The 24951-nt window shown below is 46.5% G+C and overlaps 1 protein-coding gene across 3 annotated transcripts; it reads right to left on the bottom strand.

Annotated features, from left to right (window-relative positions):
* On the bottom strand, positions 1–24826 carry HORMAD2 (HORMA domain containing 2). Of its 3 annotated transcripts, none has more exons than XM_057383922.1 (13): positions 24770–24826; positions 22046–22130; positions 21130–21274; positions 19509–19572; positions 18497–18533; positions 17199–17219; positions 16447–16473; positions 15097–15164; positions 12023–12174; positions 11204–11457; positions 10950–11055; positions 9560–9621; positions 1–552 (listed from the first exon to the last, which is right to left on the bottom strand). In XM_057383922.1, the coding sequence occupies exons 2-13, from the start codon at positions 22088–22090 to the stop codon at positions 448–450; spliced, it is 1086 nt and encodes a 361-aa protein (XP_057239905.1). In that variant the 5' UTR covers positions 22091–22130; positions 24770–24826; the 3' UTR covers positions 1–447. The 3 variants fall into 3 exon arrangements, with proteins under 3 accessions (XP_057239905.1, XP_057239906.1, XP_057239907.1); XM_057383923.1 differs by having other exon boundaries at positions 10956–11055; XM_057383924.1 differs by lacking the exon at positions 9560–9621 and having other exon boundaries at positions 454–552; positions 10956–11055.
* Positions 24827–24951: the final 125 nt, after the last annotated feature.

Raw genomic sequence — 24951 nt, 5'->3', positions numbered from 1 at the left:
AAACAGCAGAAAGGATGAAGTTAAGCACAATGTGGTGGATCACGAGACATGCTGCCTGCTGGCATTGATACCTCAGAGTTCATCTGGAAATAGTGCCCTTAAATAGGGGTGACAGAGTGGCACAGGACAGYCCAGACCCAGAGGAGGGGATTTAGCCAGTGAGGGGCAGGGGGGTGAGAGGAAGAGGCAGAAAGAAGCACACTGACACCAGTTACATGGAATTATAAATCCTCAGCTTTAGAACATCAAACAAGTTCAGTTGGTTGACAATGCCACAACAATTCTGCAGTCTCTTGGCAACCCAGAATATTCACAAGACAAATAAACATGCAGAAATACATGTGGGATGGGGAAGRGTTAAACACTGGGAGAGAGCAAAGGTCTGTACCAGTCAGATGACAGTGCAAACTCACACCTTCCAAAATGTATTGTGTGTCAGAATGAACATTATTTCCTGCAGTTCAGAAGCAGCTTCTCTGGTTCACTGACCTTCCTTTTCTTCTCGGGTCCTATTACCTCTTCCTGGCTAAAGGCAAGGTTCAGGAGGTTTATCTGTAAGAACCATCAGAAACAGAGATCATTCTCACAGGACAGGCTCCTGCAACACAAGTCAGAAAGTGCAGCTTCCAAAAACTGCCATGTGCCTGGAACCTCTTGGCTTTGCTCAGTGTGATCCTGTTCTCCAGAAAAGCAATTAGGCAGGGAATCAAAATGGGAGTACTGGATGGAGCTGGGAATGTAAGAATTGTGCAAGCAACAGGTTCAGCTTCAGGGACATAGAATGGGTTTGGTGGCACAGAAAACAGGACCCATCTCCCCATCACTGACAGAAAACAGCTGGAGCAAGGAGATCTTTAAGGAATATAATAGCTGATATGACATTGGTTTTCCCACCAACCTCAGATAATCATAACATATGGAAAAGAAGGGGAAACTTGGGTGAAATTAGTGGTCAGAGCCTTTCAGAAGATACACAGTCCCTCTGTTTTGTGCATCAGGGAATTCAGTGTGAGCTGGTCAATCTCAGGCTTCAAAACTACCTGTGAGCCTGTGAAAAATAAGTTTTTCCAAAAGGCTTAAATTCCTTCTAGAAAGACACAAATCTCCACCAGAAATACTCCAAGCCTGCAAAACAAGAGGTTAAAAAACCCAGATAAATAGATGTGAGAATACAAATGAGTCAATGGAACAGACACTTCAGACAGACCACAGGGAGATGGACAGCCAGGACGACAGCTGAACTGTTGGCCATGCCAGGTGACAAACTCACTTATCCTCCTTATCATGTCATATATTTGCATTTCTACAATAATAACCTGGAGTTGCTGAGAGCAACATGTGTTGTCGCCCACCCAGAAGGGACGAAGCATGGTCTGGCAATGTGACCTCTCTCGCTGGAGCTGAGCTGAGGGGACACATCATAGCACAGAGCTTCTTCTCCAAAACAAAGTTCACTTGGATGACGACGAGGTGAGTGGAGAGGGAAAGGAGTGCTAACAGAATTCCCGCTCCCAAACAGGAGTACCTCCCTCTAGTGTCACTGCAAGGCACGAGGAGCCCCGGAACTGCAGAGGGGGAAGCACAAGGAGTTAATAAAGAGCCCTTCCAGAACACATCCTGGGGATGAGCACAAGGTCTCCAGATTACGAGATGTGGTCATTATAGAATTCCCCGCTCACGTCACCGAGGCTTGCTTTCCATCTGACCTTGGAATGAGGCTTCAGMAATCTCTGCATAGCAATGGGCTTTCTAATGTGTGAAATAACTCTGATTACGGATTAACAGCAAAATACTTTGAAACAACCTCACTTCGCCTCTCTATCGTGTTTCAAATTGTTTTTCTTCCCTCCTCTTCATTATGAGCAACACAATGTTGCTTAATGCAAAAGTACAAGCTCCTTTCCCTGAAAACAGAGAAAACAGGAATGTGCCAAAGTGGGCCGGGCAGGTTCTTCTTCCTCCAGCAGAGTCAGGCTGACAGAGCTTTCCAAGGCTGCTCAAGGCATGTTTGCTTGAGGACAGAGCCATGAGTGGCTCTGTGTTACAGCTCCTCACCTGATATCCAGCTGCTCCAACTGGCATTTTTGGCAGCTGTTTACTTTCCTCTCCCTGGCACCATTTTAACCTGTCTGCTTAGCTTTTTTAATTTTTTTTTTTTTTTTTTTTTAAGTAAAGGGCCCAGATGAAGAAACACTGCATCCGAAATCTCTGCAGTGCTAACACACTGCAGGGTTTGTACCCTGTCCTGCTAGCCACACAACAAAGCAGGGTCTCAAGTCTCAGTCTCCCAGCCCTATCACCTGGATAAGGGAGCTCTCCTGTTTTAGCCTAAACCTAGCTAGAGCTGGTGCTTTAATTTCCTATATTGAGCAATGGTTCTTGCACAGCCCAGACTGCTATTCAGCAAAGATTTTACCCCTTTACTACTGCTCCAGAATTTCCTGCATGGGTGGGATACTTGYGAGGTGGAGAAATAGCCACAATGAGCAGCTGCTTGCACTCCAGCTTTCTCCAGTTTTCTTGCCCTTTACCACAGGCAGCACAAGCACCTCGCAGGAACCAGAGATGAGGACTGAAAGCATCCATGGAAGCCATGGAGGGCTCTAGACAAGCACTATTCACCCGCCCAGTGAATCAGACGTCAACAGTGAAAGGTATTTCACGGAACCAACGTGTCCTGGCCTGTCCCTGCCCAAGTTCACGTAGGAATTTGGAGCCAGGAACAGACCCCAAGCCCAACTTCAGCTCCCATCCTTAACCAAACACTCCAATGTCTTCCCCAGAAAAGCTGCTCTGAAGGGGATTAAGTCAGCTTCGACGTATGCTTATTTGACTAGCAGCAGAAAGTAAACCTCTTCAATGGTGTGGTGAGAAGCAGGAAATCCCTCCCATTGATTAAACATACAATCAAAGCCTCCCYGAGTTCATTAATTCTGATTTTTCCCATGTACTGGGATGCTTCACTTGAACAGCTGATGTCAGAGCTTGGGCTGTGAGAATGCTGCTTTTCCTCTTACACAAGCTCAACCCCACGGATGAGCCAGGTGCTGTATAAGCAGGTAGCACACAGGGCWGCTCGTTGCACACTCACCCCTCAAAGGGACAAGTGGGACGAGCCCAGAGCAAGCAGCAAAGGCAGCAGCAGCTCTGTGACCTCCTGACTCTGAGTCCAARGCAGAATTCAGGGTGTGGGTCATACCATGAACACACAGTGAGTTTGAATCTTSTGCTTTATTACATGTAAAAAAGTAATATTTTGCTGCAGGAGTTCTCCTTTAGAACTAACTTGTGAATCATACAAGTGTTACTAATTTCTGGCATAAAACTCACAGGACAGCTGCAAGTTGTCTGGAGAAGATATCAGGCTAAAAATAGATTAGACTTAGATTAAAGCCTTCCCAAGGCAGTTTGGTGGATGAAGCAGAGTGAGCAGACCACTGCTATTCTTAGATAGACACAATCAGGACCCAGTTTTGTGCTCTGCAATTTGCAATCCCCAGTGTCCCCAAGTATTCTGGCMAAAAATTCCCAGCATAAATCGAAGAAAATTTACAGCTCTCCTGACATGTGTTTTGCTTCCCAAGGCATCCTATGCAGAGCTGCTAAAATTGCACAAGAGCATTCGGCTGTGTCCCTCTTTGTCCCTGAGCTGCCCCATGCTGAGGTTTGGCACTTGGCAAATTTTATGCCCTCAGAAGAGTTCCCTTTGTCCGGCACATGGAGGGTTTTGTTTGGTACCTTGTAACTATCCTGACAAACTCACAAGCACATGAATGCCAAAAGAAGTGCAGTTCCATCGAGCAAGCTGGAAGAATAAGGACTGAGATCCAAGACTGAGCTGCTGAAAGAAGGCAGAGTGACCCTCAGGTGTCAGGGCAACACAGTTTGTGCAGGGGACTTTCATCATGAGGGACATTAATCAGAGTGACCTGAGGCATCCTGTGATTTCAGCAGCAGCTACCACTGACTCAGCAGCACAGCAAACTCTAGGCACTTCCAAAAATCAAGCCAGTGACTCTTTAAATTGGTCCCCTAAGACCTAATTCCCGCCTGCTCACTGACAGCTGGCTGCTCCRTGCTCCCAAGCACGGCAAAAAGCCAGGGTCACCGGACACATCATGGTGTCAGTGAAAGGATGAGAGATGGACAGAAACTGAAATCACAGAATCACAGATTCCCAGAACCATTTGGAATGAAAGGGATCTTAAAGCCCATCTCATTCTAYTCCCCTGCCATGGGCAGGGACACCTTCCACTGTCCCAAGGTGCTCCAAGCCCCATCCAACCTGGCCTTGGACAGTTTCAGGGAAATATAAGAAATTCCATTTAACATAAGAACCAACTTTACATGTTTTCACTGTGAGGGCAACCAACTAGTGGTGAAAGTCATCCAGGGAGGTTGTGGAGCCTCCTTCCTTGGAAATATTCACCACCTGAGGAGCCAAGGCCCTGAGGAACCTTCTCCCTTCCCCTGTGCTCTGAGCAGGTCTGCTGGCCCTGCTGATCCCCAGCTGGCCCTGCTGATCCCTGTGCGGGGGTGGCTCCGTGGTTAAACCCAGCACTGGACTCCCATCAGTTTCCAGTGCTGTGGTTGCACTGCCATCACAGAATCCATCCTGATTTCCATCTGTGCCCATGCAGGGGGATCATGCCGGTTAACAGGAAAGTCAGCTTACACAGGTGGAAGGATGAAAAACCCTCAGTGTGGTGCTACTGTGGAAAGTTGCCAGATTTTTGTGCCTAGGAAGCCATATCAACACATCGCTGACTACACTAGTCCTCTTCTTCAGTTCCTGATAAAACCTTGTCATTCAGTGCCACTCTTTTGTCTCATGTCCTGCCCTGCACCTCATATGTTTTGTAGCTTTAAAAGGACTAATGATCAGATCTTTCCAGAGTATTAAAAAAAAAAAAAAAAAAGAAGAAAGCTTCAAAAAAAATGCCTGTTAGAAGACAAAATTATCAAAAGCTCTCCTGCTTTCAGGGCGCTCAATCACACTGTCTACTTCCAAGATGGACATCCTGATTGTTGGATCACAGTTGCATCCCAGAATCCTTCCYCGGTGTGATTCCAGCTTTGGAACTGAGGGGAAAAAGGCAATAGACACTCCTGCCTACTAGGCTGCTACCCAGCAGCCCCTCATGGGATAATAGATGTGTCCAACCATAATTTATGCGGATTTCTCCAGAGGGTCTGGCTGCTAGAATGCACGGCATGAACACGCGGAATAGCAGCCAGCACGGAAGCGCCACGTCTTCCCGCAGATGTCCCTGGGGGAGCTGCCAGGGAATCTGAGGGTGCAAGGGTTAAATCTCCCTGGATCTGTGGGGTGACAGGCCTCACCTCTACATGCAGAGATCACTAGGAAACTGTTTCCTGCATGCTAGACAGGGATAACTCATGGAAGGGATGAATGGCCCCAAGATACAGCTAAGGATCTGATGTGAACTGAGAGAAGCCAGGAATTTCCTGACCTCCCTGTCTCACTCCTCCCAGCATGGCCTGAGCTCACAGGAAGGAGAGGCAAGATCATCTCTGAATCTTTCTCTCTTCATTGCTTGGGTCTGTGTAGCTTCAGCTGGTTTGGAGGAGAAAATGTTCTGGGAACTTCTCATCAGATACAGCTCTCTTGATAGACAGACAGAGATAAACCCTGCTGTTTTTTTTCTCCTCTGCCAAAGTGTAAGATAATGACATTGCCACAGAAAAATGCTCTCCTATTGCTCTGCACATGGCAGGTTTCATCCTTCAACTACCTTCTGTCATGGCACTTCTGAACGTGGTTTGCCTGGGAAAAATCAGACAACAAAGGTCTTGATCCCTGAGCTGTTGTTGTACAGTTGAACTCACTTGTGCTGACCTTCACTGCCAGAAGGGAGCTGACTACAACACTGCACCTCAGCAGGGCACAGGAACCAGGGAATGGATTGGGATGGAAGGGACATTAAAACTCTTCCAGTGCCACCCAGCCATGGGCAGGGACACCTCCCACTGTCCCAGGCTGCTCCCAGCCCCAATGTCCAGCCTGGCCTTGGGCACTGCCAGGGATCCAGGGGCAGCCACAGCTTCTCTGGGCACCCTGTGCCAGGGCCTCCCCACCCTCCCAGGGAACAATTCCTTCCCAATATCCCATCCATCCCTGCCCTCTGGCACTGGGAAGCCATTCCCTGTGTCCTGTCCCTCCATCCCTTGTCCCCAGTCCCTCTCCAGCTCTCCTGGAGCCCCTTTAGGCCCTGCAAGGGGCTCTGAGGTCTCCATCAGGGTAACCATGACCCTGGGCACCAACAGGACACTGATCCCCGACAAACAACATGGGTATTACTGCATCATCCAAGAAAGTCTGTGTCCACACTGGCTTCCATCACTGCCACACAAAGAGCAYATGGCCAGGTAGCCAAGTCTCCTGCACAAGGAACAGCAGCTGGAGGCCAGACAGACTGTCCTCTGAGGCCTGAAGYAGCCCTGATTCACAGCACTTAGGTATGAACCTCTCCCCAGACATCTCAGGCGCAGACAGCTCCCGTCAGGAGAGCTGATCCACATGGCAGGAGCACAAATCCCAGAGCACAATGCCTGAGCCATCACTGATCCCAACTGGGATATCCAAACAATACCAAGTGTCAACACACTCCCTCATGTCCCACAGCAGSCTACAAGCACAGCCAGCCCAGCAGCAGGAGCAGTGTCTGACAGCARCTGATGAAGGCAGAAACTTGGGAGGCAGAGCTGCCTGGTGCTGTGCTGATAGAGCCCCACCATTCCCAGCTCAGCATGATCCAGGGTTGCCTCACTGTGCACAGCGACTGCRCTCCAAGGACCACCCCAGAACTTCAGCCCACAGCTTCCTGATGGGAGATAAAAGCCTGCAGAGGCGTTCACATGGTCAGTTTTTACTCATCTTCTAGTCCTGTTTCATTCCAAACTCATTCCACTGCAGCATGTTTGCTTACATGAAGGCAAAGCTGACCAAAATCCATTTTCARGACAAGGACATTAAAGGATGTTCTTTATAAGAAGGTAGAGGAGTCTGCTGAAGAACTCAAAAAATWATCCCAAGTTCAATGCAGGGCCTCACTCTCACCAGCACATTTCTATAACTAAACAATGGGCAGCAATTCCCTATTTCCTCCAACTCTTCCCAGTTCCTAGGATGCCAGTGGAGAGCAGGAAGATGCACAAAGACAGCACAGGAGGACAAACCTTGGCTGATGCAATCAGAAGGCTCCTGAAGCCAGCAGAGGTGGGCTAATTGACATGCTGGTGTCTAACTCTGGATGATYAAGTGCAGAGATGCTCTGCTGGGAAAGGGCAATCTCTCATTCGATCCCGAGGATCATCAATCATGAGATGGCAGATAAGAAGCCAGGGGAGTACATGGAAATTTTTCCCCAATGTGCAAAGCCCTCTGTCAGAGACTCTCTGTGGCCACTCCTAAAGGCYAGTTCCAGCTCTCACTGGGCAGGAAGAGCTGCTTCTCTTTTGGCAGATCCACATCCTTCATCTCTCCCATGCCGATTAGACAAAAATAAGCCTTTAATACTTTCATTCCTGGTTTTCCTGAAGAGAGCTCTAGGTCAGGAAGATAATGACCAATAAACTCAATTCCAACAGTTTTTATTTTTGGTAACCAAGCGCTCAGAAGGATTCACTCCAGATGAAGAGCAGAAATGTGCTCACCCACATTTCCAAAAGCAACTTCTGACTGTGGGTAACGGTTTCGAACTCAGAACTCCTTGAATACCAAATCCTTGTGCAGACAGCAATTTTCTGGGACACTCCAAACTGTTCTGGTTAGTTCAGAAAATCTTGGCATTCCCACCTCACCCCAACAGCTGGAAAACACTTTTAATAGTGTCTGGATTAACAAAGTGTTCACATTCACACCCCAACAGGTCCTGGTCTTCCCTAGCTCACCTACACCTGACCCTGTCAGACAACACCTAACTCAGACTTCCCATCCACCCCAGCTTCTCCTCATTTTTTTAAGACAAACTTCACTCACCAGCTTGGCTTCCCAATTTACATGGAATATACAATGATCATTTGTTTTAACCACTTCCTTCAGAAAGGAAGGGAAAGTCCCTCTCATATGGAAAAGAGTGTCAAATTTTTATTAGTGCAGGCTTTGTAGTGATGATTCTAACTACTGGCTTGACTGTTTTTCCCTAAACTGAGTGAAATATTAGCCAGCTTCTAAGCTATGAGGTTTTAAAAATAGTATCAAATAATACATTAAGAAAGCCCTCTGCCATGCAGAATCTCCCAGGGCTTGGGATTTTTTTTTTTTGAGTCTTTGGAAGCATATAATGGATAAAGTGATTCTTCCATTTTTCAGCAACTAATGCTGTTTCCACCACCTTCAGACACTCTCACTCCTGCTACCGAATTCTAATGAAATGCACATGCTGAGAGAGGTGTCTGGTGCTCTGCTCGCCATCGTGACAGCCCCAAAAGAAGGTCAGAGCATGAATCAGTGGGGCAACCATGAGTCGCAAACAAAAAAGGCTCCTGTTTTCACAGACGACAGAACAAACAATGATCAGAAGGAAACCGGAGGATGTGACACGGAAAAAAAAATGTGGTTAAAGTTTGAAAAATACCAGCCTAGGCACAGAAGTTCATTTCTAAGATCCAGAGTCAAGGCAAATACCTCGCAGATGCCTTTAGAATGACAGCGTAAGCTGCAGTCTGCAGTTGCTGTCTGGGTTAGACACCCCGGGATTCTTTTCAACAGAGGCGGGGAAAATTTTAGTAGCGATTTCCTACTCTCGTTAACTTATCCTGCAAAGATGCAGTTTGTGACCATTCATGCTCACATGATTCTCAGCTAATTTGAATGGGAGCAGGATCAAGTGGCAAGTCTGGTGGCACTCAGAGATTTGCCCTGTCACTGAAAAAACCTCTGCACATGCCCATGAGTTTGGGCTCTGATGGTGACTCAGGGTTTAACTGGGCAGCCTTCAGGGAGGGATTAACTTCACTTATCTAAAATGGCATATCTGGCCTGTCCTAATTCTTGGGCTGCCCCAGTAACCATCGAAAAAGAGATCAGTACCTCCAGGGGATAATTATTCCTGCCCCAGAGGGGATCGCCAAAAAGGGATAGGATTCATTAAGTACCTGTGACTCACATGTAAAGAAAGTCTGGAAGCAAGAGGGGAGAAGGGAAGACCATATTAGGAAAAAAGCACACCCTTCAAACTTAAAATAGGGTGGTGATTTCAGATCCTTAATCCAAAACCATGCACAGGTAATGCTGCCTGGGCTGGGACAGAGATAGGCTTAGTCTGGGTGTGTTACTCACAGGTTCCAACTCCAGGGAATGGAATTAAATTCTGATACTGGATGGGGGAAATAAACTGATTATGGAAAGCTTCTCCCTAAATGCTTCCAGTTCATGCTTACATCCTCTGCTTCTCTGTAGCCTCTATGTATTGTGATCCTGCACAATAAATCCAGTAATGTTAGTGAATTTTATGTCACCTTTGATGATGCAATGATCCATGGCAGTGAATTCCACCATGCCTGGTGTATCTTAGAACCACTGAAGTTTCCTCACCTGCTGAGATGCCCTTGAGCAAAGCATCCTGTCTGTCTCCTTTATTCCCATCTTTTTTCTACCTGCAACCCAAGCAGCAAAGTAAAATTAGCTTCAAAGTGCTTATTTGGAAAAAAATAATCCAGAAGCCTGACTAAACCTCTGAGGCAACATCCCATAAAATTGTGTGACTTTTGGTCTCAGGCACTGCCACCACTGGCAGCTTTATTCTTAGAAAGAGAAATTTCAGAATAAAGTGTCATCTGAATATCAGCTCTATCAATTATACTTAAACTCCATTTTAACCTGGATCTAAGAAAACAAAGCTTATGTCTGCACATGCTCTAAGTGTGAGGGGTGAAGGAAAGGAGGGGAGATCTCTCCTGGTTAATATTTATTAACCTTTCAGACAGTTTCAATAAAATTTGAGGGGGTGTCCAAAGTGCCCCAGTGAGATCAGGCAACTGTTTAGAGGAGGAGGATTCTGTTAAATCCCCAGAGAAACAACAGTGGCGGGATGAGCTCACTCCTTATTAGTCATCRGGGAATCCGAAGAAGGAATACCTGTAAAGGTGATTTCACAGGCAGGGAAGCTGCTTTATCCCACTGCCTGGCAATCCCAGGAATGCTATTTACCATTTTGTCACTAGATGGTATTGTTCCACAGGCTATATCCCAGAGCCTCAAAGGTCAAACACAGCATAGTATAGCAGAGGCTGGGCTGATTAAAGGGAAAGAAAAGGCTTTTTTCTCATGTATTTTCATGTATGTTTTCCCATATGGACATTATTAGCAAAAGTCAAACTGTAACAGCTGAAGGAAAAGAGTTTTGTTGAACATGGAGATAATGTAACTCAGTTTTGATGATCTCTGCATTTTCCCCTTATCTCAAAAAAAAAAAATAAAACCCTGCTGAGATAAAGCGGTGCAAAGATACTGATACAAAATTAAATGTTTCTGTTAACAAACCAAGCATAATCAACCAGCCCTTTGTTACAGTTCAGTCTGATCTGACACAAAATTCAAACAGCCTGACAAACTCTGCTGATTTAAAACCTAAATATTATGGAATCWTAGAATCATGGAATGGGTTGAGATGGGAAGGGACCTTAAAATTCATCCAGTTCCACCCATGGCAGGGACACCTYCCACTGTCCCRGGCTGCTCCCAGCCCCARTGTCCAGCCTGGCCTTGGACACTGCCAGGGATCCAGGGGCAGCCACAGCYTCTCTGGGCACCCTGTGCCAGGGCCTCCCCACCCTCCCAGGGAACAATTCCTTCCTAAACCCTCAACTAAACCTACTGTTATTAACAGCACTGAGAGACCTTATCCAGGACATTGTCTGGAATACATTATGCTGGGATACAACCAGGAGCAGAAGCTCCTCCAGTTTTGAAACTGGGCATTTACCTGTACCTTCAAGGCAAGAAGATGTTTCTGTTTTCCTGCCTGGATGGGTGTCACTTTTGTCCCCTTCATGTTCACACAAATCAGCTTTGACAGGGGGAGGGTGATTCTGTAAAGCAAAGATGTTTTGTCTTAATAGCACAACCTAAAAAATACACCCAGGTGGTAAATCCATGAAGAAAATGTTTCTTTTAAGGAGCTTTTTGCTAGATAAATTCTGTTCTTCCAGTGAGAAGCAAATAGAGCTATCTCTGTACCTTTGGGCTCTCCTCCTCTTCCTCTTCCTCGCAGTCCAACCCTTGGTGGGAGATCTCAGTAGGGCCATTCTTCTGGATCAGGTTGCTGTCAGCCTTCCTCATCCTCTTCTTGTCAGTTGTCACTTTGACTTTCATGAGGTGGAAGTCGGTGGAGACTGACCCCACCCTCAGGTTGACAGGATCCCCACCAAACAAGAGGTCACCAGAGCCAGTATCTTCCTTAAAGCCGGGGGGCTGGTAATCCTCGGGAGTGACTGCACAGGGAGAGGGAACCCACTTAGGCCAGGGAAACTGAGTTCCATCTCTCCTTAATCTGATTTAGAAAGAACAAGTGTGAACCAGCTTTGAGTAACACTGACTGCTAAAAATATTCTGGGTGTTTTTGTTTTGTTTCTTTTTCAGGAGGAAGGGAGAGAATGCAAAGGGAAAATTGAGTTGAGCAAATGTTATCAGGGAGCTCAAAGAAAGAGTGACTTTAGGATGCTGAGATACCATTGAAGTGCTTCATATCCAGAGCAAAACCTGATATTGTCTGTTCCATAAAAAAAAAAAACCTCAAAAAAAACCCACCTTAGGGAAGAAAGATACCTCCCTTGTACACCACATGGCTGTACTTCTTATAATGATTTCAAACTTTTCCTAAAAGCATCTGCCATCCCTGTGCAGCAGAAAGATTTACTGTGTTTCACCACTTCTCACTATCAGCCACAGCTTCTCCCATCTCACCTTTTCTACGTTTTGATTCACAGGTCTCACGCTGATTTCAGAGACTGATGGAAAGGGAATGTTCCCCTAAGGACCACACTGCTCTCCACCTACCATCGTTGTAGTAGAGGAGTTTCATGGTCAGGGTGATGTCATTGGGCAGTGGCCTGAGGTTCTGCATGAGCAGGTAGAGTGTCCGAAGCAGGCGCCTGCTGGCTTGTTTGACATCCTTGCTGCACAGCCCCGTCACAAACTCCGTGTGGTTGCTACAGTTGRAAGAATAACGGATTTGTTATCCTCAGTCATGAATATTCACGATCCAATTACACACACAGAGCAACCACTGACTTGTCTGAAGCCACCAGTGACAAAAGCTACAATGTCTTTATGTGATTTCCAGATAAACAGGGAAGTGGAACAGGCTCCAGGGATGGGGTGGCATCCCCAGAACACTCTAAACTCAGAGGCTTGGCATTTACATTTGAACAGACTCGGGAGCTGGGGCAACCATTATACAAATGTCATGACTCACTTGTTTGACCATGATTAAATTGGATCAAAGGGCCATAAAACAAGTGCCTTTCACCTAAGCAATTTYGGGAATGAGGGGAATGAGTTGAGGGTCCCATCTAAAGCCGACTCATCACAGGGGYTATTTTCAAATCCATTCTACAGTTTTTGATGAGAATTGCATGTCCTCACTCAATTCCATGTAAGAAAAAGCAGCTCAGAGGCACATTTTTCAGCAGTGACGAAGGGACATTCCTCTCACCTCCTTCAGCCATCCAAATGTCAGCTGGCTGCTCCAAGCCAGCAGTGCAGACTGARACCCATGGGTGACATGAGTGGGATGAATTGCACTCCAGAGGAGTTTGTTTCTCTTTGATTCAAACAGAGGTAGATGAGATGAGCAACTCCGAGCAGCCAGCTAACTTCAAACAGAGCTGATGAATCACTGCATGACTAAGGGACCTGACCTTCCCTAACTCTCAATGAGAAGGGGTCACAAAGATGTGTAGCTCCTTCATTACGTCTTTGGAAGACCCCTGACACTACACGTAGGCTGGAGGGTGTCCAACACAATCACCCCAAATTGTTTCAAAAGCAGTAGGAAGTAACCCAAGAGTAATCCYAGGGATGAACCTGACTGAGTGAACCACAAAAAGGAACAAATTAAGACCAATTACCCCTTCCTGTTGAGCCTTCTTTGCATCATGAAAATGGGGTGGCTGTAGAACAGCTTGARTTCCCAAAGTATGGAATCACASAATCATTTAGGCTGGGRAAAAAACCCTCTAATATCATGAGGTTCAAACTGCGGTATTAGGTGTGCAGTGTGGTCTCAGATTAAGTCCTGTACTTTCAGAAATGCACAGTGAGAGGAAAATGCTGGCAGTGCCTAAGGTGTAATATCCATCACCTTTACAAACYATGGGATTAGCAGATTAGAAATGGCAAAAGGAAAGTTCATGAGAAAAAAAGAAACGAGATGTCCACAGGAATTAGCAGGTCAAGCACTGCTCCARCATGGGAATAACACTGTGAATTTGTTGGAGTGAGTCAAAAAGCAGAAGATAAGGAACTGAACCTCGGAAAGAGTGGGATACATGGTAAGGAATTCCTCCAAAATGCATCTAAAATAAGGCAAAGACCATTTAGGAGACATTTTCTCCTTATCCCTTGGATACAATAATGCAGCCCCATAAAACATCTCTCCCAGAGTGATTAACTCTGAGTTTGCACAGGACAACTGCTGCAGGTGTAAAATGCAGCATTATCAGCTGAAGGAGCTGATAGCAAAGATGACACAATTCCCTGCTCCATGCCAGAATGTCGGATTATTAAGGACTGCAGGGACATGCATGAGCTTTCCAGAGCACTGCCAATCCCTGAGAGAACAGAGCTCAGGAATCCAGTGCCTCAGAGCACAYAAAACACAACAGGAACATGCTTGGCCTCTCCCTGGATGACACAATGGACACCRAGGGATGCCAAGCTCCATGTGGGGACTGTACTTGTTTCTAGGAACTAATGAGTAAGGCTAAATAAAACCCCAAAGTACTCAGGGACTATCTATTATCTTTCAAATCCCAAATCTCCTCTTCCCCTCAGTGTGGTGAGGACAATGGACAGCAGCTACAAAGCAGAAAGAAAGGCACAGCCAACTGTACACTCCACAGATAACTCAGATTCTCCCCCAAAAAAAAAAAAAATTGCCTTATGGTATGAATTATTYGGATGTGTTTAGAGAAAGAGCAGCTAAGGGCACACTTGAGTGTGKGGGGAGGAGCTTCCTGAGGAGCACACAAGACAGCAGAGCACTCTTGCTGTCCAGGCAGGTTCCAAGATCCATCTTTCACCAATGGCAACTGCAGAACAAAGTAAAAATGGGTAAATTATTTTTCTTTGCTTTGATTATAGCCAATGGCCTTTGATAGTATTTATTTGAAGATCCACAGGATTACGGCCTACTAAACACAGCTTTAAAAATCTAACAGGGAGTGCCAAAAAGAGGCAAAAAGTTGCTGCTTCCTGCCACACGTTTTGAACCATSAGCTCAGGCATCCTAAGTGAAAGTTCTCTCAGGTCACCCATGCAGAGCTGCTCAAGCAGAACACATGTATGCAAATGCCTGAGGGAAAAAAAGTCCTGGGCACAGGAGCATGGTGAAAAGGCTTAAACCCGAGCCAGCTTCATCTGAAAGCAAAAGGCAGTCTGGTGGCAGTGCAAGAACCCTTGTTGTTAGCTGAGACGGCTGCAAGCTCAGCATCTGGGCTGGTTTCTGCATTGTCCCCCTGATGAGGCACCACTTCTGTCAACTGTGCTTGGCTCAGGTGCACTTTGAGAGCCTCATGGTGCTGCTACATAAGAGCATTTCAACTCATCCTCCCAGCAGGYCATACCCTGTAGGGTGAATATCCTCAATTCTGATGGTATTTACAGCTGCTCAAAGCACAGAATCACAGGATGGTTTGGKTTKGAATGACCWTAAAACTCATCTTGCCCCACCCCCTGCCACAGGCAGAGACACCTTCCACTAAACCAGGTTSCTCCATCCAACCTGGCTTTGGACACTTCCAGGGATGGGGAGYCCACAACCTCTCTGGRCAATCATAAAATGCAGCTTCTTAAATGCTTCAAGAACAGAGTTTTCAGTGTAACCCWGAGAAATCAACCCAAATCCTTACCTGCTGATGTCCATCTGGGGTACCTTGTTTTTGTACTTGAATTTGAACTGATACAGTTCAGTGAGTGTCTAGAGATGGAACAAAAGAGAGGAGAAGCAGAAATGGGTCACTTGGAGTAACAAGGTGTCTCCTGAGCTTGGAAAGTCCTTTCACAGTCTCTGCCAGAGCACAGCATTATTTTAACGACACAATGACAATTTTAACTCTATTATTGCTTGCACAAGCTTTGGCAAATTCTCCGAACAGCCACATCTTACCTAGCACTGAAAGAATCACAATGAATTTACAAACTTCCTGCCTCCTCCTTCTACTTCCTCTGTGGGTCTGACTCTCTAATCTGCCTCTAGCAAGGTGCCAGGGCCGGCCAATCCTCACAGCWTACCTTGCTAAAGGAAAACTGGGAAGCATGGGTGACCAGTGTTGCAAGGAAGCCTGGCCCCATGCTCTGTATAGGGACAAGCGCCTGGAGGACTCTTCCCACCAAGAAATCCAAACCATATTACATGGGAAAAAGCCACCAATTTCACCGGTCTTGGAGGTTTTTTGAAGTACACAAAAACAGTGGATGATTTTCCATTTAAAAGGATTAGAGAATAAAACAATTAGGAAGAACAGACAACTTCCCCCCAAGAGAAAAGGTCCATTGTACACCAATTCCATGCCTATAATTCACTTTTTCYGGAGACAATGAGGTCGATTGGTAGGAGCTCAGCTGTGCCCTTAACTCTGAGCCTTCCTTGCAAATCCCAGCCTTGGCACAACTCAGCTCCTGCTCTGTCCCCAGACACCGAGGTGCCACACAGCATAACGGGAACCAGGTTCAGGAGCAAAGGGTCTGCAGCTGTTCTCTCATCTCCAGCATGGATGCAGACCCTCACTCCCAGATCACACCCCYCAGATGAAACAAAACAGAAAACAGGGAACACAGAGGCCAAGGACAGGCACTACCCAACACATCCATCCAGGTCTGAAGGGATTTTGACTTCTGTCCTACACCTTCCTACATGASCAAACAGCTCTATTCACGAGGTCTGTTAAAAAGGGGGTTTGCAAATGAGTTATGTTGAACTTCCCATTTTTTTCTCTTTGGGAAACTAAAACAAAACTGTGAACATGCCCATTAGTTGTCTGCTAACATCCCTGCCTGAGGCCCTGGTGGGCCCTCAGCCTGGTGTTTGATCACAGTGCAGCTCACTGAGCTGGCACTTTGGAGTGAAGGCACAAGAACAGAAATGGGGTCACCAAGTAGCTGTGTCAGGGTAGGACTTAAGCCTACGACTCCACTCTGAATACAAATGTACTCACCCATGCCTTCAGCTGCCTCAAAGATTAATTAAGACTCTTTCTTACCTCCGGCTCCTCGGGATTGGTGTAAATCTGTTACAAGAAAGCACAGTGAGGGCATTCTCCCCAGGACAACTCRAACCAGTGACTAACAAGGATATTTTCAGTTTACAGCAGCTTTGCTATCTTTAGTGTGGGATCAGAGAAAGGAATGGCTGGGAAAGAGTCTTCCTCTATCAGCAGTCAATACTTACCACTTCAAAGACAGGTAGAAGACACTCATGTGTATAATATTGGAGGAATGAGGTTAATTCCTATTCAAACCCTTGCAGGCAACTATTGATGCCTGGGATTTAACTGCTCAGATGATGCACAGAGATTTAACTGCTCAGATGATGCAAAGAGTAGAAGCTGAGCAAAGCTCCTGGTGCTTTGCAGAGGGCCAGGGCCAACAGCTGCCTATGGAACCACCAGTGTTTGGTTTTTCCAGAATCAGATTAACAAGGAGTACTCTTCTGCAGGGGGAAAATGGAGAGGACACAGCAGGTTCCATGACAGGAGTCACATGAAAGTGCTTCTCAGAGTTTAAGGATACAAATAAGTCCTCAGTCAGAAGTCTGACACRCTGAGAAACATGTTTCCATGCAGCCTTGAACTCCACATTTACTGTATCTAAGAAAGGTCATGGCTCTATTAAAAACCACACAYATTTCAGTGTCTCCTTAAAAAAAGGCACAAGAGGGTTGACACAACCTTGACTCGGTATCTCTCTCAAGCACGGGAGGGGAGAGAAAACCACTTTGTATTCATTTACTTACTGCAAGGACAGCCACGTGCAGCTAAGGAGGGAAAATCAAAACAAAATACAGAATCAAAATCCAACCTTAGCAGGCAAGGAAAAGCAAGTCCTATCAAACCCTGACTGCTTACACAGGGAGAAGGAATAGATACACTCAACAACCCAGGAGTTATAACCCCTTTTTGCAGATTCTTCCCAGCACAGCATCAGCAACACCTAGTGGCCAGTTTGCCTGGCTTGACTCACWGTTTCTCAAAAAAGAACTCCATGCTCAGCATTCTCCCTCGGGACTCCATTCAAACAAATCCCCAAATACTGATTTWAAACTCTTTACAAGAACACCCATCACTGATGAAGGTTAATATTTGCTTTCTGCTGTGTAATTCTCCAAGGTATTTAATAATACTCTATCAAGGGATTGCACATGGGACTTCCCTTGAAAACAATCTTAAAACATGCACTAAATCCCTCAGTTTTTCCTTAATCCTTGTCAAACAATTAATTTATGTCTCTCCTAAATAACAAAGGATTAAATACCTCCTAGAGCTGTCAGCAAACACTAAGCTGTGTTCACAACATCATTAATTATTTTGTGCACCTTGACAGTTGTACTGATGTCTGAGAAACACTCAGATCATCAGTGTCAGAATGACCAGTGCTCCACCTGATCTGGAGGAGCTGGGCTGGTGCACGGTGCTGACAGAGGATAGCAGCTGGTGCTTTTTCCTCTGCAGGGCAGTTTTTATGTGGGAATCAGCAAGGAATATGAGCACCTGCTAGCTGCTTTTGTCCTGGAACCAGCTACATACCTTATTCGATGAATAATGAAAAAAAATATTATATAATAAAAGTAAATAAATGCTAAATTCTGAGCCTGAGAGAAAAGCCACAAGGGACAGAGGAGAGGAGACGAGATGAAGGAGAAAGGAAATAAAGGACAGCAGAAGCACAGAACCTCTCTCAAGAAAATAGGCAGGAGATCCAGATCTCAGCTCTTCCTGGCAGTGTTTCTATCAGACATTAGAGAACACAAATGYAGAGGATAGAACTTAGGGAAATCCMYTGCAGGCTGCAGAYTGGTTCCTACACCAAGGACAGGTGAGCCCAGAGAGTAACAGTGGTCAGGATTTGGGCTCAAGGCATAAAATCCCAAATCTCATACACAGGGTAGGGTCTTCCCGCTGTCACACAGCTATAAAGGTTGTTGTGTGCATCCAAGACCACAACAAAAATACAGCAGAAATGGAAGGATAGTTTTGTCCTTACTTTATGAAGAAAAAGGACACTCCATTTAAAAAAGTGAAAAAAACCACTTACATACTGCTTCTCCAAAGCATCAAAACAACCTTGTATCCTGCCAGGGAAAAAAACATGTTAATACTAACCAGCAACATTTATCTCCTGATCTGTAAACACTCTCATTAGATGCGGGTTAAAGGGCATTTTTCTCTGGAATTAGGACAACACAACCAACATTTGGGGCTTGCTTGTGAAGTCCTTTCCCAGGTCAGTCCTGAAGGCAGTGTTCTCCTTTCTGCATCTGTGCATTGTTTATACTTCTGGGGCATTATCCTGTCAGCCCAGAGCCTGCTTGAATCCTGACAAAGCCAAGAATYGGAGGCCAAAAGCTGGCTCTGAGTGTGTCCCTGCTCAGTGCTCTGTTCCAGTTCCCCAGCCAGAGCTCTGATGGCTCTTTTCCCATCAGCCTTGTACAGAGCTCRGCTGAATCTGAACATGTCTGGTCTTGTAAATCTTTGTTATCTGATGCAGAGTTTACAGCAATGGATTTTCTCAAAGCAGTAAATATTATTTGAAGTAGCAATGGCCAGATATTTACTCTTGGAGCCAAAGGATGTGCTGCAAGGTATCTTCTTAGCACATCAGAGACAGTTTTTCTRCTTGTTGGGAACATGCCAACTGTGAAATACATCCTGGRGTACTCAGAGAGGGAGATAAAATATTGYATGTWCTGCAAAACAAGTGYAAGAATCCCTATCAAAGTGAAACTAGAAAAGACTAAACACAACAGAAAGGATCTCATGACAGTCTTCACCCTCCCTCTGTACCTCTGTGCTGCGTGTGCTCTGGGGCCTGACCATGACCTCACTGCAGCCACCACATCCACAGAACTTGAACTCACATGATCTCAGTCACTAATTCTGTCCTGCTTACACAGGGGCCAAGCACCCCCCGCCCCCCTCCCCGGCCACAGCGGGAGCTCCCCTGGCACAAGGGCACAACGTTTTCCAGCTCAGGAAGAAGAAGAATGCAGGGGCAGATGTCTCCTACTCAGCACAATCTCGTCTTGGTTTCGCTGTTACTCACTTACCACTTGACTATCTGCAGTGATCCCAGACAGCTTTTATCTTCTCGGAGAATTTTTAGACAGAGGTCTGCAAAACCAGATTTAGCTCATAGTTACAATCCTTATCACAGCTCTTGGGCAAACACTGAAACTAAGCCAGTCCACCCTCCCTTTTTTGGATAAAAGCTTTATCTGAAGGTCCTTCCTGAGCGGAAATGTTTAGTTTCCACCAAGTCCCAGGTGGGCTGACACAACTTCTTGCTGGGTTTGCCAATGTCAGAGCTTTCCTCAGAAGCTCAGGGCTCTCCTGGAAGAAGGGTTGGAGTTACAGCTTTCTTTCAAAACTCCAGCTACTTTATTCTCTTCTCTCTCCTCCACTTCATCCTATCCCACCATTCCCTAACAACACCTTCCCTTCRGCTTTTAGACTTTGTCAACACCCACGTGAGTTGATGTCTCAATGGCTATGCTCACAATCAACTATTTCTGTGAAGCTTTTCATCACACCTCCTTCTACCTGTGCTTCCAGAGATTCAGAATGGTAAAAGGAAAACCTGTTCTGCAGGTGAAGAGGTGTGTTAATAACACCTTAGGTCTCAACCAAAGGGTATGTGAAGACATGAACAGGCCAGATGTCAACACCCTCCATTAAAAAGGCACTAGAAGGACCTGACATTTCACCAGTGGCTTTCAGGGGTAGGGGATCAAGAGCCAATTTGGGATTTCTGTGCCRTCATCCACACCTACAGAGYACATGTGAAMATGTTTCAGGGCAACTAATGCCATAAGGGACAACAGGGAAAGGGACTGGAATGCATGATGGCATTTCATACTTTGAATGATCATAAAGACGCTCATGAATCAAAGCATCACTAATTCTTGGGATCATGTGACAAGAGTTTGGTTCTAAAGGTCCTTTTTTTCTCAAAAAGTTCTTATTCCCAAAGCACATGTGAGATAGCTTTCATGGAAAAAAAATCCCAAAGCAAATAATAAAACTGTTTTAAACTGAAGGAGGGATGATTTAGATTAGATGTAAGTTTTTTACAATGAGGGTGGTAAAACATTRGCACAGGTTGCCAAGAGAGATGGTGGATGCTCCATTCCTGGAAATGTTCAAGGTCAGGTTGGATAGGAYTTGGAGCAACCTRGTCTAGTGGAAAKTGTCCCTGCCCATGGCAGAGGGGTTAGACCAGATGGTCTTTAAAAGGTCCCGTCCATCCCAAACCATTCTACAGTTCTACGAAAACAAACAAATCTACTTTCAATCTCCCAGTRAAAACTAAAAATGTGAACCTCATGGGTTCAAAAACCATAAAAACCCAAAACATTCCAGTAACAGTATTTTTTTTAAACTTTCAGATTTTTAAGTCACTCTCCTGACTCTGAGACCTGATTCACAGGGCTGGCAATGCCAAAAATGACTCTAATCCAAGAGAGACATCAACAGAAAAGCTGGAATCTCAAGGCTGTCTTCCATGCTCTCTTATCAGAAGAACTGTCTGCACCCAGAATTGATGTTGCAGCCAGCTCTCACCCAAAGTGAACTTACATGTATGCACAGCCAGGAGGTAACACAGAAAGCAGATTATAGCTAAAATGTAGTGGACAGAAAGAAACAGTCAGCACAAATGGCAAGGGTTACCATCCAGATAGCGAGTGCCATAGGAGCTCTCTGGGAACAGCCCTCTCATGTAGGTTATGCAGGACACAGAGATGGCCAGGAGCCTCTTCACCAGCACCAAGGACTGCTGCTCTGTGGTGATGATCTCAGGGAACAGCGCTGCTTCCTGAAAAAAGCAGGGCAATGCCAAAAATAGCACCTTTTTAAGTGCAACACGGGGATTATATTTAGAAACAACTCACAGCAGGTGGAAAAAGGGTAACTTAGGAGTGTAATTTTAAGGTTTCTCCAGTGTTTAAGCTACGCAGGAAGRCTCATGTTTAAGGTGGGTGGGATTCAATGATTTAAGGGTACTGATCAAAGATCTGACATCATTACTCAGATTATGTCAGATGCACAGGTTGGACATTCCCTCCCTTTTATTGCATTCCCACACCCTCCACTGCACCAATGCTGACACTTAAGAGACATCTACCCCTAAAAAAGGTGTGTAGTTGTAATTGTAGGGTCACACAAATGCCATGGCTGTTGTGGCAGCCACTGTTGCACCCAGGGTGCTGTTTTGAGCTCCGACAGCAGCCAGAGTTGCCAGTAGAGTGATTTTAACTCCAAGCTGTAAAACAGCACCTGGACCTACAGYAAATACACAGTGTGTGATGCCAACATGAACAATGCAGTGGACATTACACTAAATTTACTTCTTCTCTTACTTTATTGCTGTTCTTCCTGCTAATAAMGCTCTGTGCACACTTAATGAGCCTACATTTATTGAGTCAAACCATGGCAGAGCCCCACACTGCTTCTCAGTGAATTGGAAATAATCCAACTAAGAACAGCGCAGACAGCAGAAAGTGTTCCCCACCTCCGCAGGCACAGGCGTGCCAGGTCSCAAACTGAGAGCTAAGACTGCCTGTACCATCCTATTTTAATTTTTTACCTTAGTGGGCTTTTTCTTTTGCCTGAGTAGCTGCTGAGAAGCCATCCTGTGYTTCAAAGATCTGCCTTCCACTTGTAACTAAACCCTGAAAAATAAAGAAGATACGCAGCACAAGGAAAACACAGTTACTGCTATTTCTCATCTTTCTTCAAGTAAGAATGAGATGTTTCAGAGTTTGAAAGCTAATTGCCAGGCAGGACAGGTAAAGCAAAGCAAACCAAGGGTACTCCATGGCACTRAGCCTGCAGTGCATGAAAATTCCTGCTCACTGGTGAACGATCAATAGTGTTTGAGATTCAGGGCCACAACTGCACCTGGTGTCAGTTGGTGCCACTTCAGAATGCATTTCTCATATTCCAAACCACAAATGTTAATTCCTACAACCATTAGCAAGTGTGAAGGGGGAATGTGAAAGAACTGGAGGTCTGCCAACAGCAGTTAATATTTTAGCAAGGGTAAGCAGGAAACGCACTAACATCAGCCTTGGCCGAAATAAGGGAATGAGTCTTCTGGGACACCTTGAAGGGCGAAATTAAATAGGAAAGAAAAAAAAAAAAAAAGAAGTTCAAATTGCTTCAGTTAGAGGAGCCTGGGTTGAAGAGGAAAATACTCATTTTACCAGAATGGGGAGCTGATTGATACAGGCGATAATGTGGACATTCCATGTTTCTCACTTGAGTGAGGTGCTTGATTTAGCACCATCTGACAATCTTGATTAAAAACTTCCATTAGCTGGAATTAACAAGGCCTGCGTTAACTGGTTTGAGAAATGACTTGCTGGGAGATCTCCACATCTCGTCGTTAACGGGGGATGTTAATGAAAGGAAAYACCATGAACAGGTCCCGGAGGGACGCTGCCGTGTCCGCAGCCAGTCGATATTCCCAGCAACAATTACAGTAATAGCACAAACACGGTGGGGTGATTTAACTCCTGACCTAATGCAGCCTTTTATTAACTCAGCTGATCCAACCTTGTTCTGCATTTGTACCTTTTGTGCTCTTTTCTTTCTGTGGAAGCCTCATTTCCATTTGTTGGCAGTCATTAAGGCATGTTGATTGGAACATGGTGACAGCTTTTATGCTAAATTTAGTGCTTCATTTAGTAATGAGGACAGATTACAGCTATAAAAGTATATTTAAACAAATACACACCTGCAAAATTTTTAATGTGTTAAATATTTTAGCAAAGTAGCTTTTTTCTACCCAGGCACTGTGAGCAGGACTGGAATGCAATCAAAGCAGACAAAGGTGTTGTTATTGCAACACGAGATTATTAAATAAATAAAGCTGATTTAGGTGAGACAAAGAGGTAAGAGAACATGTTTTATAAACCATACCGCATTTATATTAATTTACTGAGAAGGAAACATCACCCAGACTGAGCTGACCCACTCTGGCCCAGCTGCTCAGGTTCAAGGTACAAGAATTTGGGCAYCAGTCAAAAGGAAGGGACAGAAGATGGCCTGGAACTCCAATGCTCCCCCACTCTGCAGCCACCTCATCACCGAATATTAGGAAACTAGTATTAAATGGTCAAAAATAAATCTCATCCTCAGGAACCCCCAGCTTCCCAACACTCTCAGCCCTGCACCACTCACTCGGACCCTTGTGCCAACACCAAACATATTCTTCGATGTTGGACATATGAGGCACGGCAGCCCTTAAAAAAAACAGCCATGGCTCCAAAGACGGGGTTTAGTCTTATTTTGGGGAGGTTCCTGGGGAGTTTTTATGAGGGGAAGCCCAGGCCCGGCCGGGTTCCACACAGAGCCGGTTCTCCCCCTCACACGGCGGCACCGAGTGGCACCGGGATCCCCGGGGAGGGTCCCCTGTGGCGCGGGGGTGGCAGCGCTGAGGAACCCCCGAGRCCCGAGGGAAGCCCCAGAGGCAGAGGAGGGTCCCGTGGAGAGCGGGAGGGACTCCCTGAGGGACTTGGGGTCCCCCTGAGGTGCGGGGAGTTCCCCTGAGGCGCTGGGAAGAGCTGTGAGGTACGGACGGTGCTCCTGAGAAGCAGAGGGATTCCCGACGCACTGAAGGGCCCATGAGAAGCAGAGAGACTCCTGAGGCACTGAGGGGTCTTTGAGGCGCTGGGATGCCCTGAGGGGTGAGGGGTCAATGAGAGSCTATGGTGCCCTGTGAGGAGCGGAGGRACTCCTGAGGGACGGGGGGAGGTTCCTCCTGAGGCACGGGAAATTGTAAGGCGCTGAGGGACCCCTGAGGCGCGAGAGAATCTGAGGTGCCGAGGGCTTCCTTGAGGCGCTGAGGGACCCCTGAGGCGTTAAAGGATCCCCTGAGGCGCTGAGGGACCCCTGAGGCGTTAAAGGATCCCCTGAGGCGTTAAAGGATCCCCTGAGGCGCTGAGGGACCCCTGACGCGTTAAAGGATCCCCTGACGCGTTAAAGGATCCCCTGAGGCGCTGAGGGACCCCTGACGCGTTAAAGGATCCCCTGACGCGTTAAAGGATCCCCTGAGGCGCTGAGGGACCCCTGACGCGTTAAAGGATCCCCTGACGCGTTAAAGGAACCCCTGACGCGTTAAAGGAACCCCTGAGGCGCTGAGGGACCCCTGACGCGTTAAAGGATCCCCTGAGGCGCCGAGGGACCTCTGAGGGCTCTCCTGGGGCGCGGGAGAATCTGAGGCACGGATGGCTCCCCAGAAACACAGAGGGCACCGCTGGAGCATGGCCGCTCCGGCCGGCACTGCCCGTACCGGCACTGCCCGTACCTGCACTGCCCGACCCCGCTCCGCAGACTCCCCTGGCACGACTCCGCCAGATCTCCCGGGCCTGGGCGGTGCTGGGGGCGGGCGGAGGCGGGGACGGGGACGGCCCAGCCCGTGAGGCGGAGATTTGACTCTGCCCCTGTTTGTGTGTCTTTCCCTGACCCCATTGCTCTCCCTGGCCATGT

This window comes from Malurus melanocephalus, unplaced genomic scaffold (genome assembly GCF_030028575.1).
Source record: "Malurus melanocephalus ecotype Western Australia unplaced genomic scaffold, MMel_1.1 scaffold_669, whole genome shotgun sequence".
NCBI classification, from domain to species: domain Eukaryota; kingdom Metazoa; phylum Chordata; class Aves; order Passeriformes; family Maluridae; genus Malurus; species Malurus melanocephalus.
This window is presented reverse-complemented; position numbering and strand designations above follow the sequence as displayed.